The sequence below is a fragment of the Momordica charantia genome (assembly GCF_013281855.1).
Source record: "Momordica charantia cultivar OHB3-1 chromosome 10 unlocalized genomic scaffold, Mcharantia_2.0 BLBB01000010.1, whole genome shotgun sequence".
Lineage (NCBI taxonomy): Eukaryota > Viridiplantae > Streptophyta > Magnoliopsida > Cucurbitales > Cucurbitaceae > Momordica > Momordica charantia.
Window position 1 is genome coordinate 308,780 of NW_028275158.1, and position 17,452 is coordinate 326,231.

The 17,452-nt window shown below is 34.7% G+C and overlaps 3 protein-coding genes across 5 annotated transcripts; all 3 read left to right on the plus strand.

Moving 5' to 3' along the window:
- The first annotated feature begins 2,361 nt into the window (after positions 1–2,361).
- Positions 2,362–4,485, plus strand: LOC111011734 (uncharacterized). Of its 2 annotated transcripts, none has more exons than XM_022285614.2 (2): positions 2,362–2,519; positions 3,858–4,485. In XM_022285614.2, exon 2 carries the CDS (start codon positions 3,874–3,876, stop codon positions 4,261–4,263), a length of 390 nt encoding a protein of 129 aa, XP_022141306.1. In that variant the 5' UTR covers positions 2,362–2,519; positions 3,858–3,873; the 3' UTR covers positions 4,264–4,485. The 2 variants fall into 2 exon arrangements, with proteins under 2 accessions (XP_022141306.1, XP_022141307.1); XM_022285615.2 differs by having other exon boundaries at positions 2,375–2,519; positions 3,869–4,485.
- Positions 4,486–5,076: 591 nt separating this feature from the next.
- CLPX (CLP protease regulatory subunit X) lies at positions 5,077–12,967 on the plus strand. 2 transcript variants are annotated; one of them, XM_022285642.2, is made up of 15 exons: positions 5,077–5,866; positions 5,952–6,010; positions 6,448–6,548; positions 7,459–7,538; positions 7,980–8,030; positions 8,285–8,359; positions 8,461–8,538; positions 8,654–8,710; positions 8,931–9,001; positions 9,097–9,196; positions 9,315–9,419; positions 10,311–10,373; positions 10,554–10,676; positions 12,536–12,691; positions 12,782–12,967. In XM_022285642.2, the coding sequence occupies exons 1-15, from the start codon at positions 5,312–5,314 to the stop codon at positions 12,860–12,862; spliced, it is 1,755 nt and encodes a 584-aa protein (XP_022141334.1). In that variant the 5' UTR covers positions 5,077–5,311; the 3' UTR covers positions 12,863–12,967. The 2 variants fall into 2 exon arrangements, with proteins under 2 accessions (XP_022141334.1, XP_022141335.1); XM_022285643.2 differs by having other exon boundaries at positions 5,078–5,866; positions 12,536–12,676.
- A 962-nt stretch (positions 12,968–13,929) lies between these two features.
- LOC111011754 (E3 ubiquitin-protein ligase SINAT5) lies at positions 13,930–16,990 on the plus strand. The gene is made up of 3 exons (XM_022285644.2): positions 13,930–14,521; positions 15,233–15,619; positions 16,385–16,990. The coding sequence occupies exons 1-3, from the start codon at positions 14,273–14,275 to the stop codon at positions 16,742–16,744; spliced, it is 996 nt and encodes a 331-aa protein (XP_022141336.1). The 5' UTR covers positions 13,930–14,272; the 3' UTR covers positions 16,745–16,990.
- The last annotated feature ends 462 nt before the right edge of the window (positions 16,991–17,452 follow it).

Sequence of the window (17,452 nt, forward strand, 5' to 3'; positions counted from 1 at the left end):
ACTTATGGAAATTGTTGTAATTAATTAATTATCTTTTTTAAGATAAATTTAAGGTTCGTTTGGTAGAGAATTGGAATGAATATACATTTGGTAATATTAACTTATTAATTTATACTATATATAAACGAGGTTATAAAGGAGAATTTTTCTCTATCATTTTTGCCATCAATTTTTTTAGTATATACCAATTTTGCCCTTTAAACTTCGAACGGATGCCATTTGTCGAGGTGTCTATTGATTCAATATACATGTCTATTTTGCCTTTTAGATTTTTATGAGATGCGACTATTTGGATCAAGGTGTCTATCGAGAGAATCGGTACAATCAAGACCGTAGAGTTATGTCTATTCGCATATCGGTACGATCAAGATTAGAAAATTGTGTCACACATTCTTTCACACATTCAAATGAGAAGTTAAATATAATAGAAGTGCAACTCTTCGACAAAGTGATGCATCTATTCACATATAAGTGCAGTTGCAAACCATCTATAAAATGAAAGAAAACTAAAGTGATCATACTTAAAAATTATGTCTTTTTTTCCCTCCAAAATGTCTATGAAAGTTCTATTTTTCTTTGATCAAATAATTTATTGATATTTAGTTTGAATATTTGTATCTATTATAATGTAGCTTTCTTAACTGATGTTGGTTTTAACTACTATTGTAATTTGTTTATCTATGCTTTCATTATTTTTTTTAGAAGAATTTATTTTTAGTAATTAATTTGAGTTTCTAAACTGATGCGGTAGTTTTGATTAATAATTTGTGTACTGTGATCACATTTAGGTGTAATTGGTCCTAAAACCAACAAAACAATAGAAGATTCAATCATCAAAATCACTTTAAATCAAAGATCTTATCATATTCTTGGAGATCCTACCAATTTCGTGAAAAAAAAAATCAAGAATAACACTAGATTATATGAAAAGTAAGTCTTCAATCATGTGTATCTATAATTTATTTTTCTGAAATTTTATAATTTATCTTTTTGATTAATTTTTTCATACCAATAAGTTTCAAACTTTTTATTTATTTATTTCAAACTAGCTTATTATTTGATCTATATTGAACATTATTTTTTTCGTTTTAAATCATATGTATATTTCTAAATTTTAATAGATATTAATTATAAAACAATGTCATGGTGTCAAACATTTGTTAGAAAATTTTAGTGCATGAGATTTATTTTTCCTAAAATTTGTAATGATAAAATTTTATAGTATCATCATCTTTTTCTAAATTTGATTAATATCTTATTTTCTTTGACCAGATAAAATATTACTAAAAATTTTATAATAGACAATAATTTTTGAAAACAAGTAATCAATGATTTAAAAAAATAAGAGGTAGAATTTTTTTTTTCAAAAATTAAAAATTCAACAAAAATTTAAAAATTAGGTTCAAAGTAATTACTTTCTTTTCTAAAAATAAAATATGTTTTATAATTTTAAAATGTAATCCTATCTCTTTTATGAAAAATAAATTTTTTTTTGTAAAAATAATAATAATAAGAATTAAAAAAAACTAAAGAATTTATATAAATTTTTAATAAAAATCTTCCACAGAATATCTTGAATAAATAAAAGAAATTATATACTTCACTTTTTTAGTACAATAATGACCTATTTATACTTACATTTAATGACTATTCCACGAATAATTCACATTCACATTTTCTTTTTACTTTTTTTTTTATGTCAATTATACAGTATATTACTATTTTAAAATGAATATTTAATTCAGATGTTAGTATCAACTATCAACATAGAAAAAGTTCTTCGAAAAAAAGGTATGAAACTATACATTTATATATACTTAAACTTTAATTATCTATAATTTTTTTTTTTATTTTCTCACTTTCACTATTTTAAAAGTTAATGTCAAATAAGCATTAAAGAAAGGTATATTCATTTAAATATGAAATTATCGTAGAAAGTTATATTCTAAAAATGTTAACCCACGTGCAATGCACGTGAATCTAACTAGTATATTACAAAATATCTTGAATCCTGCTATTAGACACATATATGAAAACAAAAACAAGGAATATGGTAGGAGATCGAACTCACATTGAAGATATATGTCAATTGTTGCTGAAGTATTTAAATTTTCCCGAAATTGAATAAATTATTTAAATTTTCCTTAAATGGAATGAATTGGTTACTCTTATCTTATAAAGTCATTTTGGACCATCATATTTATATTCCGTCCAGGTCCAACTATATTAATAACAAGGGTATATTATTTAAAAAAAGAAAAATAAACAAGGGTATATTTGTCAAAAAGTATAAGAAGGAAGAAAGGGTATATTTGTCAAAGTGAGGGCATTTTAACCTAAGGTTATTTTGGCAAATCCGATATTTGAAAAAGGCTATTCAGCCAATTACATATTTTCCTCTTATTGATTTATTCCCATTCCCCAACATCCCTCCACTTCCAGTCCCAATTCAAGCTTCAGCACTTCTCAACGTCAGCAATCTGCCCGTCTCCCTTCACGCGCAGCCATCTCCATCTCTGGTGAGGCTTCACTTCTCCTCCCCCTTTGATGCGCCCTCTTCTTCTATTGCGCGTCGTTCGTATGGATGTTGCACTGTGATCCTGAGTTGCTCTCTTGTTCTGAGTTTTCCGTGCGATGAAACTCCATAGAGCACCTATTTTTCATTTCAAAGTTGTTTCCCGTTCTTCTTAATCAATGAGGATTTTATAGCTTTTATCCTCTATTTTAGGTTTGACGTGTTGTTAGCGGTTTAATATTGAGTGAATTTCTTAGATATTTGTGATCTGAAACTTTATCAAAGAATTTTAAACTAACAATTTTATGTAAGGCTTATTTCTCTAGTTCTGAGTAATGTTGCTCCTTATACATGAAATGATTTTGTATGGATAAGACTTGTAATTTGATGTTGCTGGAATATGGACCTGCGATGTTAACTTTTCTGCAGTTGTCATTTGTTGGATGTGAAATATGGAATGTCATTGAAGGACACGTATGTAATGTAGGTAGAGTATATTTATGTTTGTTACTTATTAAGAGAAAAGTATTCCGGAATAATTCATACTTCTAGGTTTTAAGATCGACTTTGTTCGCTGGTTTGAAGTGGGTGTTGAGAGCTAGTAACTTCGAATATTTCTTTAGCAATTTACCAATCATGCCAACACAGATTATACACTAACCAGTTAAATGCCCCAATGGAAGTTCAGTCCATTGATTGTTTGAGTAATCCCCCTCAAAACTGAACCAATCAACTAAATTCTCTTATAGCTTCATCTTCTGCATATAGATCTAGATGAAGAGCCTTCTTCTAGCCAGTTAGAATTTTGAATTTCTCAGAATTTTGAATTTCTCATTTTCATTCAACTTAGATGGACCCATTCGAACTCTAGACAGAATATAAAAGAGGTTTTTGTTCTTGTGTAGACACCTCAACGAACTCATGTGGACCCTCCTTAGCTTTAGCTCAAGGACAATCTCTGAAATACTAATGATGTGTTGCAAGATGTTCGTTTTTCTTTTCTTTACTTATTCCTCTCAATGAAATTTGTCATGTTACACTAAGTTACTTATAGATGTATTCATGTGGTTTAGGAACACTTTATTCTTTTTTACTTAAAAGATACTTATTATGTCTTTGTTGGGTAAATTTTATTGCGTATGGAAAGTTGAATGTTGTGTACATAACAACTGTGGGCATGATAAATCTATTTGTCTGAAATAATTATTAGGAAACTTGATGCCTCTACTATTTGCACAACAGTAGATAAAATTTGATTCGTTTTAATTACTTTTCTTCTCTATTCCTTTTCTCTTCCATGGGATAAATTGGTTATTATATTCCTGCTCTGGTCTCTGACAAGAACATTTCAAGAGAGAATGGCAAGCAAGGCTGCCAAATCTGTGGCGAAAGCCATCAGCGAGTATCAGTATCCATGGCAGGAGAAGATGGCCAAATACAAGAATGAGCTGTCCAAAGGTGTATGGGGTTACTGGGAACTAGGAGCATGGAAGCCACTGGGCATAAGTGCACGTCACCGTGCGAGACTTCGCAAGGAAGTACTTCTTGCTGGGCAGGATTGGGCATACGATCCAGAGAAGAAAGAGATGAGAACCAAGAGGAAAGGGCACAAGTGTGATAGGATAGCTGCAGAAAAACGAGAAAACACTGCCAGATTGATGGAGAAAATGCCAGACATGTTGCTTGAATACAAGAAGCGCAGGTGGGAGAAGAAGATGAAGGAAGAAGAGAAGAATAATAAGCAATAAACGGATATGGTTGGTTTTTTGTTACTCACTTTCTCATCCATGGAGATATTGCTTTGTTATCTAAAGTTGGATTAGATATCACTTTGTTGTAGACTTGTAGTCATTACTAATCTATGATTTTATATTTTTTTGTTATCTTTTACATCAAAGTGATAGGAAGAGAATTGATGTTTGTATTGAGATAAGTAAAAGATTGCAAAATGAGGAAGAATTATAGAGCAATCTCCTAGTTCCCCAATTCGTAGCTTGGAACATTTACCCCAATATTTAGCATTTGTCTAATCCCGATTCTACCAACTCACCTTAAAACGGTATCATTCTTATCACAGAGTTTGGAGATTTGACGCTTGGTTATGAATTTTGTATGCTCATCAGGTAAAATGGAAAAAAAGAAGTTCATTATGTTTTAGAGAAAAAAGAAATCAAACGTAGAAATTTCATTAATGTTTTAGAAATTAGAGATAAATGGATATGGTAATAGAAAACTTTTTTGCCCCAAAAGTTTGTATGCATAATTTGAGGATTTTTTTAACAAAAAAAAAGGCTGAAAAATGTAAAAATATTATTATTTACGTTTATTTATTGTTTAAAAGATTAGAAACAACAAACAGAATAGGACATTATTTCTAATATGGTGGTTCTTAAAACTCTATTTCTAATACCTTGATGTAGAAATCCAATTAAATACGATGCGAGATATAAAAAGATATTGATAATTAAATAAGACATTTATTTATTGCTTTCCAAGTAAAATGACGTCGTTTTCGTACACTCCTCCAAATTAGATATTCTTGAAGGCTCCACAAGCCACAGCTTTCCCCTTGGACTTGTTACGTAATTTTCTGTGAGGTTCTGCCGTCTGCTTCAGTATCTCTGTTTCTTCATCTTCTTCACCCTCTTCTCTTCAGTCCCTTCCCGATTTCGCTGCTTCGTTGATGCCAATACTCCCCATCTCTGTTACTCTGCATCTTTGAGTTCTCCATGACCCAATACATTTAGCTATCTTCTCCTACCTTACCTTTCATTTTCCGAGAAGTTATTTTCAGTCATGGCCGCCGTTGCTCTCAGGTCCAGGTCTTCCAAGGAAGTTGCCACTTTAACCCTCGCTCGCTATAGACAATCTATATCCAATTATATTCACGCTGGTAGCAAGCCCAATTCTCACTGCACCGCCCGTAACAAATCGAACGACCTCTATCTGAACTCACCTTACCACTTAGTCTCTTTCAAGCCGGTTTCACTTAGGGGAGACTTCGTCAAGAACGGGAGTCAAATTTTCGATCATCGGAGGATTTACCCGAATTCCAATAAGAACTTGAATGGGAAGTTGAGTAGGGGCAGGGGCGATAGTTTTATGAGTACTTATGGGGACCCGCCCGAGGTGTGGTCTGGAGACGGGATTATGATTCGTGGGAGCAATTCAAGCTTGAATGGTCGTGGAGGAGGCGGCGGCAGCGCCAACTCTGGTTCTGGTGGTGAGTTTGGCTCCAACTCGAATGATGGGTGCTGGGGTGGTTCCAGTTTGGGACCTAATTTCCCGACCCCGAAGGAAATCTGCAAGGGGCTTGATAAGTTTGTGATTGGTCAGGAGAGATCTAAAAAGGTAAAACCCGTTCGTGGCTGAACATTGTTGATTCATTTAGCTACATTCATTTTATTTTATCGTCTGAAGAAAGTGTCTCGTGCAGGTGCTCTCCGTGGGTGTATACAATCACTACAAGCGCATCTATCACGAGTCACTACAAAGGTTGTTGAATTTGAATGTTAGATACTTCCTGTCTATTATGTATCTTTTTCTTTTGCCTTAAGTATAGGCGAGTTAATAATGCCTCGCTTTAAATGAGGTCAATGGTTTTGGTTAGGAATTAAAACTCCCAACCGATGTCTCTATTGTCTTAGTTTTCTCCATTACTTGTTCTGTGGAGTGTGAACGAAGTTTGATTGAGCTAATTAGGTGGCTAACATGTTGTTAAACTTTTAAGGTAACTCCCAAAACACACCCACACATGTATATCATAGTGCTTGTACTTGGGGCATGGCATTTTTTTTTTTTAAAACTTCTTTCAGAGCCTAGTTTACCAGTCTGATTAGTTGATAATATTAAAAGAAAGGACAATAATGATATGATCATTCTATAAAGATATCAATGACCTTCAAATGTTTTGTTTTGCTTGTGCAAGCTAGGCCTACAGGAGATACAGTTAATAGCAAAGCTGATGCTGTTGATGATGATAAAGTGGAACTCGAGAAAAGTAACATCCTTCTGATGGGGCCAACAGGCTCAGGTAATTTATTTTATATGATTGTTGTGTATTGCAGTTTACTTTTGTAGAATGTGTGATTATAATGCAGTTCAACGAACACCACATATTTGGAATTTTAGTTGTCATAACTGATAATCTAGAATAAACATCTACCCAAAGCCATTTAGAGAATAGCGCAATATATTTTTCTTAAAGATTTCTAGTGCCAAGGTTCCTATCCTTATGAGGAGTGTCTTTCTTCCAACCAACCAAAAATGGCTCTTGGGGTGGGTCCTACACCTACTCCTGCCGTAAAGTAGTGCTATCCTTTTTTCCAAGAGTCTGGATGCTTTAGTAGGGATTTGGAAAAAGAAATGTATTAGGTGGGAATGCTGAGAGATCTGATTCATCAGGAGTAAGTCTTCCTTTGTGCAATAACATTCTTCCATTTACTGAGCATCTTAGAAACCCTATTTATAATCGGATTCTAAAAGTCCAAGTTTTCTTTTTGGATTTCCTCCCAAAGGAAGCCAAGGTAATGAAATGGCAACACCACTACAAAGTGTTGGGCTGTTGTTTTTGTAGGCAAAGCTTGGTTTTTCCATTTGACAAAAAACAATCTCTACCTATTTGTTAGCTTGGGAAAAGACTTCATGCTGGTCAATGTTGATACCTTCATGGATTTTGTTTTATTTAATTTTTATATAGATTGATATTCAAGCCAGCCACCAACTCAAAAACTTTTAGAATACTGCAAATATTGTCCAAGTCATTATCATCGCAATAGGCCCCCAAAAATATGAAATTTTCCCTCAATTTGAAGCCTAAATAATTTCTGCTTGATTAAAATACAGGTCAAATAGAATTTTTTTCCAACTAATATTGTAAATTAATTATTGTGAACTCTTGTATGATTCTTTCTTATTCTCCCTTAATATTGTTTCAAGGACAGGGAAAACACTACTCGCCAAAACCTTGGCACGCTTTGTTAATGTTCCATTTGTTATTGCTGATGCGACTACCCTAACACAGGTAAATTGATGAACACTTATTGGCTTTTAGGGGTATTTAGGCATATTTTCTTGCATAATTTATTATTAGAAAACATAAAAAGTTTAGTTCTTAATTAGTTGGTTAGTTGTGTTTTTCTGGGATAAGTAACCTTTCCTGTCTCATGGATATTTCTTTTAACTCTCTTGGATGTTGATGGTACAAAGACTTATGTTTCTGTTTCACCAGTATTTCATATCTACTACTTAAATAGGTCCATTAAATTTCATTCAAATGTAATGTTTTGCTAACAGTAATTTAGAATTATAAATTGTGAATGATCCAAAAACTGGTTCAGTTTATAACCCTGGGGTTAGTTTATCTAATAATTATTAGGATATAGTATTAGTTGCTTCCATTCATTGACGTTTTGTGGTTGAAATTATAATGTTTTAGTTGGATGACTTTTGTTGCCATGTGTAGGCAGGATATGTAGGAGAAGATGTGGAGTCTATATTATACAAACTTCTGATGGTATGTAGCTGAGTACCTGTACCTCAGGACTTTTCGCTTCACATCCAATATATCAATCAAAATTAAGGCCATGCAACATACACTCTTTTTTGTTTGCAGCATCTTCATTTCCGTTTGGTTTAATCCATAAATGACAAAATTGTTGTTTTTTAATACTTAGTTCAGACTTCAGAACCTGTAAATTGTTTCATTTTTGCTTTTGTCCGTAACATTCTCCTGTCGTGATGTTGTTCTCATATGTGTTTAAATGTCAGGTTGCTGATTATAATGTGGCAGCTGCACAGCAGGGAATTGTTTACATAGATGAAGTTGATAAAATTACTAAGAAGGTTCTCCTCAGCTCTTATATTCATCTCTCCCTCCAGCTTCTTTGGAAGGACTGGTGTGAATTTTCCTTCGTTGATATTTGCATTGCATTTTTATGAGGCAGGCAGAGAGCCTTAACATTAGCAGGGATGTGTCAGGAGAAGGGGTTCAGCAAGCATTGTTAAAAATGCTAGAAGGAACGGTAGGTTTTGCATTTCATGGTAGCTGAAGTTTTATGATGTAGTGACATAGTGTGCAGCAGCCATATATGAATTATGTTTGTGGTGAGCTGATATGTGATATTTTTTCTGATCTAGGTTGTCAATGTGCCTGAGAAGGGTGCACGAAAGCATCCTAGAGGTGAAAATATCCAGGTAGGTTCTTACCTTTAAGAAATTTGCTTTCCTTGCAAGGAAAAAAACAGTGGACTTTAAGATGCGTATCTCTGCTTATGAAATAATCATTATTCTTACTTTATTCTAATGTCCTAAACAAATAAGTGGCTTGAGTGTTCTCTATGAAGTAGTTCTTGACTAAGGAAATGATATAGGTCCCGGTGTCATGAATATGTAATCATTATGAAATTCTTTGCAGATTGACACAAAGGATATTCTTTTCGTATGTGGGGGTGCCTTCATTGACTTGGAAAAAACAATCTCAGAAAGGTTATCTGCATGTAATAGCTACTCTAGTTTACTCCTTGTGGTGATAATTATATCTGTAACATTTTAACTTCGGAGGAGTTTTTATTCAATTTCAGGCGCCAAGATTCTTCTTTAGGTTTCGGGGCCCCAGTTCGTGCAAACATGAGGACAGGTGGTGTTACAGATGCCATTGTTACTTCTTCTCTATTGGAGACTGTAAGTGCAGACCACTCCTCAATTTTAGAGTAACAGTAACAACTCATGTAAACTTATCAGTTTATGACTTTTTTTTACTCTCTTACTGGTTTTTATAGAGGATTTTATATTTTGTCAGGTTGAAAGTAGTGATCTTATTGCATACGGGTTAATTCCTGAATTTGTTGGTCGATTCCCCATCCTTGTCAGCTTGTCAGCCCTAACAGAGAATCAACTTGTTCAGGTATATTCTGAATTCTTATTCTTCCTGTAGTCATTTGTTCATAAAAGTGGCCCTTAAACATCTACCTTTAGTTTTAAGTCATATCGTGACATTTTTTTCGAAGATAGGACTCAAAATTTAGGACATGTTTGGTATGCAATATGGATTCTATTTCTTGTTTTAGTGGATTTAGTAAATATGTGCTTGACAAATTTGTTTTTTAAAATTGTTTTTGGATTCAGAGATACAAATAGTGAAAATTCAAAAAATGACATTCTTACGTTGTTAGTGTTTTTAGATTTTGAATTTGAAACTTTAAAATGTAGAATTACATAAAAAAAAAGGTAAAATTTTTAATAAATATACTATTTCATGTTGTAAACTCATTTCATTCTCGTTAAAATTAGAACATGTTTTAATCAATAAATTATTTAATAATATTTTAAATTGAACTAAATATTAATTGGTAACTACTACTACCAGTTTACAAATATATAGCTAAACACATTGAACAATTTTTTAAATTGAGATTCAATTTCCAAATCTGCTATTAAACACATTTCCGAAAATATTGAAAACGTGAAATACAACTCTCGAATCTATTGTTTTCAGATTTCTGTTTTCATATGACCAACTAAACCAAATGCAACTTTACTAATTGCTTGGGGAAGCTAGCTGCACAAGTTTATTGTAGCATCCATCATATTATTTTTCTGTCATACTGGCAAGATATATGGAATAATATGCCTCTAGTTTTGGAAAATATCTGTACTCTAACAATTGTTTTGTAAATTAAACATTACGATGATACATAAGATGATCATCTCTCTAAGCTCTGAAGTCTTTATCGATCTCAATTGCTATGGATTTCCTCTGTCTGACTCAAGGTGACTCGAATACTGGCATTTGTAGGTCTTGACAGAACCAAAAAATGCATTAGGGAAGCAGTATAGAAAGATGTTCCTAATGAATGGCGTAAGTTGGTTTTTTTTTTTCATTTTATTTATTATTTTTAAATTTTATTATTATTATTTTTTAATTCTTTCCAGATTGACAGTGGAGAACTTGTGTTCGTTGCTTGTAAACTTAAAGTATGTTTACCTTGCTTCCACCTCTTACGAATACTAATATCTTGGGATAACTCATTGTCACCAGGTCAAGCTCCATTTTACAGAAAATGCCTTGAGATTAATTGCAAGAAAGGCTATGTCTAAGAACACTGGAGCCCGGGGGTTGCGATCAATATTAGAGAATCTATTGATGGATGCTATGTATGAGGTATGCTATTTCTTATCTCTATATGAACTTAAAATAATACAAGTGGGCCTAAAAAAGGATAGCCTGATACGAAAGGTGTCAATACAAAAATGTATTCTATAGATATGAAAAAGGGCTCCAGTAAATAAGAATTTAGATCTTTGATCTAAAGGAAAATTACAAAAATTCTTAGAAATGCACCCATCGAGAGATGTTGAACTTAGCTAAAAGACCAGGCATCCCCTAGAAAATTTTGGCAGCTCTAAAAATTATCCTATTACTCAAACTAAATGCTCCATTACAACCAAAAAACTTGTGCTCCAAAGAGTGGTGAAATCATAGCTCTTCCATTATCAGCGCTCTCCATTACGAGCCAAACATATTTCAATGACTCCAAAAAGCAATCTAAGATCGAAATGTCAACTGGATTCTCCAAAAGATTTGACTCAAATCCTTGCAAGCATTCTTACAAAAAAGACACCATTGCAACCCCAACATGTGGAAGAATGCCGATGGATTGGATCATTAATGTTGATTCTCCCAAAGTTTTACATTCTTGTGAATTATAATCTTCCATAGCAAGGAGAATAAAAGGACCTGCAAGGTTGAGGGTCACCCAATAGATGGAAGAAAAACCTACTAGAAAACCCCTTTCGAAGGATTGGGTTTGCAAGTGGATACTACGGTCCTAGGATGATAATGAACTGACCAACCAAAAAAAATAGGGTAAAACATCAAAAGTTCCCATCTGAAAGATGCGAAACCCATAATTATATGATGTGGAATTACCTAAAGTAGGACGATAGTTACATAAAGTAACCCTAAAAGAGGAACGGTGGTTAAGACAGGGTGGTAAAGATGAGGAAGCAAATAACAGAGGGGACTATCACCCAACGCAACCAATAGTCCTCTATCTGCGCCATCCCCAATTGAGAATTCCACCAAAATTTGAAAAGAAGGGAAAGAAGATGAGATTGCCTCTATAGGGTTCTGTACGTACCTTAAGCCCCACAAATATGAGACCCACTCAAAACAGTGAGAGCCAACTTTCTCTCCATAAACCTACGCCACCAAAGCATTTGGCTCCAAGGAGAAATTACTACAACCATTTTGGCAACACGACTTTATTACAAAGCCTCAAGTTTCTCATGCCCAACCCCCCTAATGGCAATTCAATTGGTCTAGACACAAATCCCACCAATCAAATGGGAACCCACCCTTGTCAACACTTCAAAGAAATCTCATGATCTTCTGCAAACCATTACTGACAAAAGAAGGATTTCTAAAAATAGAAAGTAAGCAAGTCAGGATCTCCGGAATTCCACTTGAAGTATGTCAGGATCCACTCAAAACTGCCAGGATATGGGTCAACCTTCCACCCTAGGGGAAAATGCCCTTTCTTAGGAAGAAAGATGCTTTTGGAATAACAACCAAGGAGAAGCCTTAAATAAGTGGTAGGAAAGTAATCAACTTCACAATCCATCACAAACGCCTGTCGAATCAACTTTGAGGGATTGCAATTAATACTAATAAATAGAATTCCTGCCTCTGTTAAATTAAGATCAGAAATGACTTGAAAATCAACAAATAAGATAAAGATTAACAATAGAGTCCTTCCTTTTAGAGTAGAAGGAAATCGGTAGAGATAATCATGAGACAGTTTTGAGAGGATGGTGACCGGAGAAGTAACAGGTGTGCATTAATATCAGGAATGAAACATCACTTTCTTTTTCTTTATTTGGAAGCCATTTGTCACCTAAAATAAGCTGCCCTGCATCTACTCTGAGTCAACATAGTTCCGTTTCTTCACTGCATTAGCCATTTGACAAACAATGCCTGATGCGTTAGTTAACCAACCATACCACCCTGGAGTCTTGCAGATTCCTGATGCCAAAACAGGCGAGGATATAATTGATGCCGTTATCGTTGACGAAGAATCCATCGGGTCTGACGGCTCCAGTTGTGGAGCTAAAATTCTTCATGGAAAGGGTGCATTGGATCGCTATCTTTCAGGACAAAAGGTAGAAGAAAGAAAGGTCTAGTCCAGCTATGTAGTTCTTATCTACCACATTATGGTCACATATTCCCCTAGGTAATCTAACAATGCTGCCAACTTTGCTTTGCAGGCAACAAGCGAGGGTTCTGAAAGAGAGCCAGAACCTGAAGGTGAAACAGATCTTCCTTCTGTTGTTGCCAGCAGCATGTAACCAACTACTTGTGGAAGTCTATGTATTATATCTGTAATGTGTACATATAAAAAGTCTACATTTATTAATAATTCAAATGGGAAAAATTATTGTCACACGGATTAACTGATTGTCAAAAAAATGTGTTCTATGATTTATTTTGTAGTCCCGGTCCCATAAAAATCCACATTTTCAAGCATTTATCTCCAAGGATGTGGCTGATGGTATAGAAGTTCTCTCTTTAACATTTAGGGGTTGTTTGACAGTGGTTTCAAGAACAACATTCTATTTTAATTTCTAAATTATTTCTTAAGGGTTGTTTTAGTTCTGAATCTTCTGAAAGCTCTCAAGTACAAATGTTTTGTCTTGTGAATTTTTACACCCTCAAAAAATAAGCAAGGAAAAGGCCTGAATGTTCTCAATAATGCTAGGTGGGGAAGGCATAACATTTTTATACCATTCAAAATGGAAGAAAAGTTTGGGAGACATAAATTTTACTTGGTCATGAATGTTCAATGATGCAGTTAACATTGGGAATAATACCATCTTATAGCTTCACATTCACATCATAACGACTTCTTTGGGATTTATACAATCATCATTGGATGAATTTTCTCTTGTCTTCTATTTGATCTCACACTCATTAATTATTCCTTGATATAATGTAAAAGAATTGAAATAAGTCTCTAAAACAAATAAGATAATAAGTATTTTTGTAATAAATATTAGTCATACAAACGAAGACTTAATTTGTGGGTTAAAACACTTTTAGAAGTACTTAGTTGAGTAATAATTATATATCCTAATTATCAAGGGTTTTAGATGAAAATTAGGATGGGAATTACAATAAAAGAAAAACAAAATACTCAAGAATACAAAAAAGACAAAAAGTAAAACACATTAAATGTAAATTGAAGTTGAAGTTTGATTATATAAACTAATCCTACTAAGCATTGAATGAACAAAAAGAAAGGAGATAAAAACACGTGGCAGGATTTCATATTGATGAACTGTGATCATCACATATCTCAAGTTGTCCCACCAATACTCCTGGCCGTGGGATTGCCAGTTTTACTCTTCCCACCACAAAATCAACGGTGCCATTAATCTCTCTCTCTCTCTTCCGGTTCCTCTGTCTCTCTCTCTCTCTCACTTCAGAGACCTGGGAAGAGAGGAACACAACGGGGTGGAGAGGAGACACAAAGAAAAGAACCTCGTCTTTCTGGTGTAAAAGGGTTCTTTGAAATCCATTCATCTACCCCTCTTCCTCTTCCTCTTCTCATTCTTTGCTTCTTTTCTAATTTCGGGAGAAATTTTTCACCAAGCGGTGAAATTTTCCAGAGGGCAACCCATAAACTTTCTGAGATCTTGATCCATTCTGGTTTGGATTACTGGGTTTGTCTTCACTTCTGCGGTTTTTCTATTCTGTGAATGGATTTGGATAGTATCGAGTGTGTCTCTTCTTCAGATGGTCTCGACGAGGATGAGATCCATCTGCATCACACTCTTCATCCTTATTCCCATTCTCATCATCATCCAGAATTGTCAGCATCGAAGCCTCGTAATGGAAGCAACAATAGCGCTATAACGGGCCCCACTGCGACTGCTCCGGCCACCAGCGTCCATGAATTGCTGGAGTGCCCTGTCTGCACCAATTCTATGTATCCTCCCATCCATCAGGTTTGTCATTGTTGCCCTAATAACTTACAGAATGTAGATTATTTGTGGGTTGGGAGAGGCGTCTTTTTCTGATGAATGTGCAAGGAAGATTTTTTAAGAAATAATGTCCTTTTATTTATCTCTTCCCTTATGGGTTTTTGGATTAAGGTTGATCAATCAATTTCGGTTGGATTTTGGGGACATGAAGTGTTCTGGATGGATATGTTAAATGGAAACTTGTTATTAAGTTGATGAAGTCTGAGACAAAGACTTGATTGTATTGACATTTATCAAGTGTATCTTAAGGTTTTCTAACTCTAGTTTATGTAACAGAGACGAGATTACTACTTGTCCTATTTGTGCTTGAAAGCCTTTGTTTCTAGCATTAGTCGCTGGTTATTTCAACCGACTTTCTAAAGAGATCCTTTTGGTTTAGTTATGAACAATATTTTGACAGGGTGATGAAATTTTAGTTTTCCATTGCTTCCTTAGGATATCATTTCCCATTATCGCGGATATCTTTGTTTTTTTTTTCTAGTAATCATTTGGACACACCTTTTTAGAATGTTCGTGTCTGTACCATCAGGATGAGAGGTGTTAGAAGATGCTTGTTGTATGCCAATATTGTCTTAAAGCATGTATTAATTTTCATAAGATGTTATTTTATCGTGGACATATCTCCATTGTTTATGTCACTGCGGGTTAACTGTATAACCAACTAAAATGTTGCAGTGCCACAACGGACATACCTTATGTTCTACATGTAAAACACGCGTTCACAATCGCTGCCCTACTTGTAGACAAGAGCTTGGAGATATTAGGTGCTTAGCACTGGAGAAGGTGGCAGAGTCGCTTGAATTGCCTTGCAAGTATTATTCCTTGGGGTGCCCGGAGATATTTCCATACTACAGTAAACTCAAGCATGAGGCTTTGTGCAACTTCAGACCCTACAATTGCCCGTACGCTGGGTCGGAATGCTCTGCTGTTGGGGATATTCCTTTTCTTGTTGCCCACCTGAGGGATGATCATAAGGTGGATATGCACACTGGATGCACATTTAACCATCGCTATGTGAAATCCAATCCGAGGGAAGTGGAGAATGCCACTTGGATGCTCACTGTAAGTCTGATGTATTTGACATTAATTCTTAGTGGTTTTCTTTTTCTTATTCTTTGGTAGAAGGTGATTTACCATATATGAACTGAACTCCTTAAATGTGATATATATACATACGTGTGACAGATGTGTCTTTGTATATATGAGGACAAGGATCACCAACCCAATTAAACCACTGGGGAGATTAGAAAAAAGACTCCAACTAGACAATAACAAAAGAAACATGATGAGAAAAAAAAAAGAATTGGTATTATATGGCCTGCTACAAGTTGTATGTAATAAACCAGTAAAGATGGTTCATAAGTTTTGCTGATGATGATGTGAAAAAGGTATTTGCAAACTGGTTACAAGTTTGGCAATCAATCTTTTTCATTTTTTAAATATATAAAACTATCAATCTTAACTGCATTCACGTTTTGCCCTTTACCAGAGGCAAATAGATGGGATGCAATTAAATAGCTGTTTGGTTGAAATATTGGTGTGTCGGGAGAACATTTTTTATTTAATTTTTCACATTCCTTGCGTTCCAAGTGATGGATTCATGCTTTTCGGTTTGAGTGTTCTTATAAAGTTTATTGCCTCATCCATACAATGGAAAGATGGTATGGTCACTGGACGCTGAACTACCAATAAATGGCTTGTTTTCTGTTTAATCAAACAAGGCGTTCACACCAGAGTGAGACTCATTTCTGCTGAACGTTCCTTCGTTTTTACTCCAAATTTTAGTTTGATCTTGTTTCTTGGGGCTTGCTCTGTCACATTATGCAGGTCTTCCATTGTTTTGGTCAATATTTCTGCCTTCACTTTGAAGCCTTTCAGCTCGGCATGGCCCCAGTCTATATGGCTTTCCTTCGTTTCATGGGTGATGAGAATGAGGCACGGACCTACAGCTACAGTCTGGAGGTGGGTGGATATGGGCGAAAACTTATATGGGAGGGTACCCCGCGAAGTATTAGAGATAGTCATCGAAAAGTGAGGGACAGCCACGACGGACTAATCATTCAAAGAAATATGGCTCTGTTCTTCTCTGGCGGGGATAGGAAGGAACTAAAGCTGAGAGTTACTGGAAGGATATGGAAGGAACAAAACCCAGACGCCGGGGTCTGCATACCGAACCTGTGTAGCTAAGACAAGTAGTCTCGATCTCAAGGCCTAGCGTTTTGTGTGTTGTGGATTCTGCTGTGCTTTGTACCTATTCTTTCTTACCTTTCCTGGTATATTGTAACGGATGGTTTGTTAAATAGTAAGTACTGAGATTGGAAATCATTGCTCTTCCAAAGAAGGATGTTTTCTGAAGTTGTGATGGATGCTAGCTTTACAACTCTATAGAGAAGTGGAATATCAACACCTTTGCCTTGTGCACATTCTTTCTCAGCTCTTTCACTCTCTCTTCTGTGCCTCTTCTGTGCCTTATTTTATTTTAATATGGTGTCATTTGATGGCAGTTATTATGGATAAGATACCGTTTTCTATGTTTTCACCATTTAACCCCAAAGTTATGATACCATATCTTATATCATCTAAGCCATGATTTGATGCGGTATATTGGGATATAAATGATTGAGAGTGAAAATAAAAATGAGTCTTGTGAGTGCCAACAAGAAAATATTAGAACTGGAAAGATGAATTTTTGGCAAGTTCCCTCTTTTGGAAATGAAGGATAAATATCTTCAACAAACCCATTGCAACTGCAAGGTTTTGGATGAAAAGTTGTAGAAAACTAAAAAGATCTATGATGTTGGAAGGAACCGTGGTATAAAATATTAGAAGACATCTTTCTTAATCATTTTTATCAGATTTAGAAAAGCATTCCATTTATATATTTCTAAAATTTTC

Coding starts and splice junctions, on each gene's coding strand:
- LOC111011734 (XM_022285614.2), top strand. CDS start 3,874: ATGGCAAGCAAGGCTGCCAAATCTGTGGCGAAAGCCATCAGCGAGTAT.
- CLPX (XM_022285642.2), top strand. CDS start 5,312: ATGGCCGCCGTTGCTCTCAGGTCCAGGTCTTCCAAGGAAGTTGCCACT. Junction 7,539..7,979: donor ATGCGACTACCCTAACACAG/GTAAATTGATGA, acceptor TGCCATGTGTAG/GCAGGATATGTAGGAGAAGA. Junction 9,002..9,096: donor GAAAAAACAATCTCAGAAAG/GTTATCTGCATG, acceptor ATTCAATTTCAG/GCGCCAAGATTCTTCTTTAG.
- LOC111011754 (XM_022285644.2), top strand. CDS start 14,273: ATGGATTTGGATAGTATCGAGTGTGTCTCTTCTTCAGATGGTCTCGAC. Junction 14,522..15,232: donor TGTATCCTCCCATCCATCAG/GTTTGTCATTGT, acceptor AAAATGTTGCAG/TGCCACAACGGACATACCTT. Junction 15,620..16,384: donor ATGCCACTTGGATGCTCACT/GTAAGTCTGATG, acceptor CACATTATGCAG/GTCTTCCATTGTTTTGGTCA.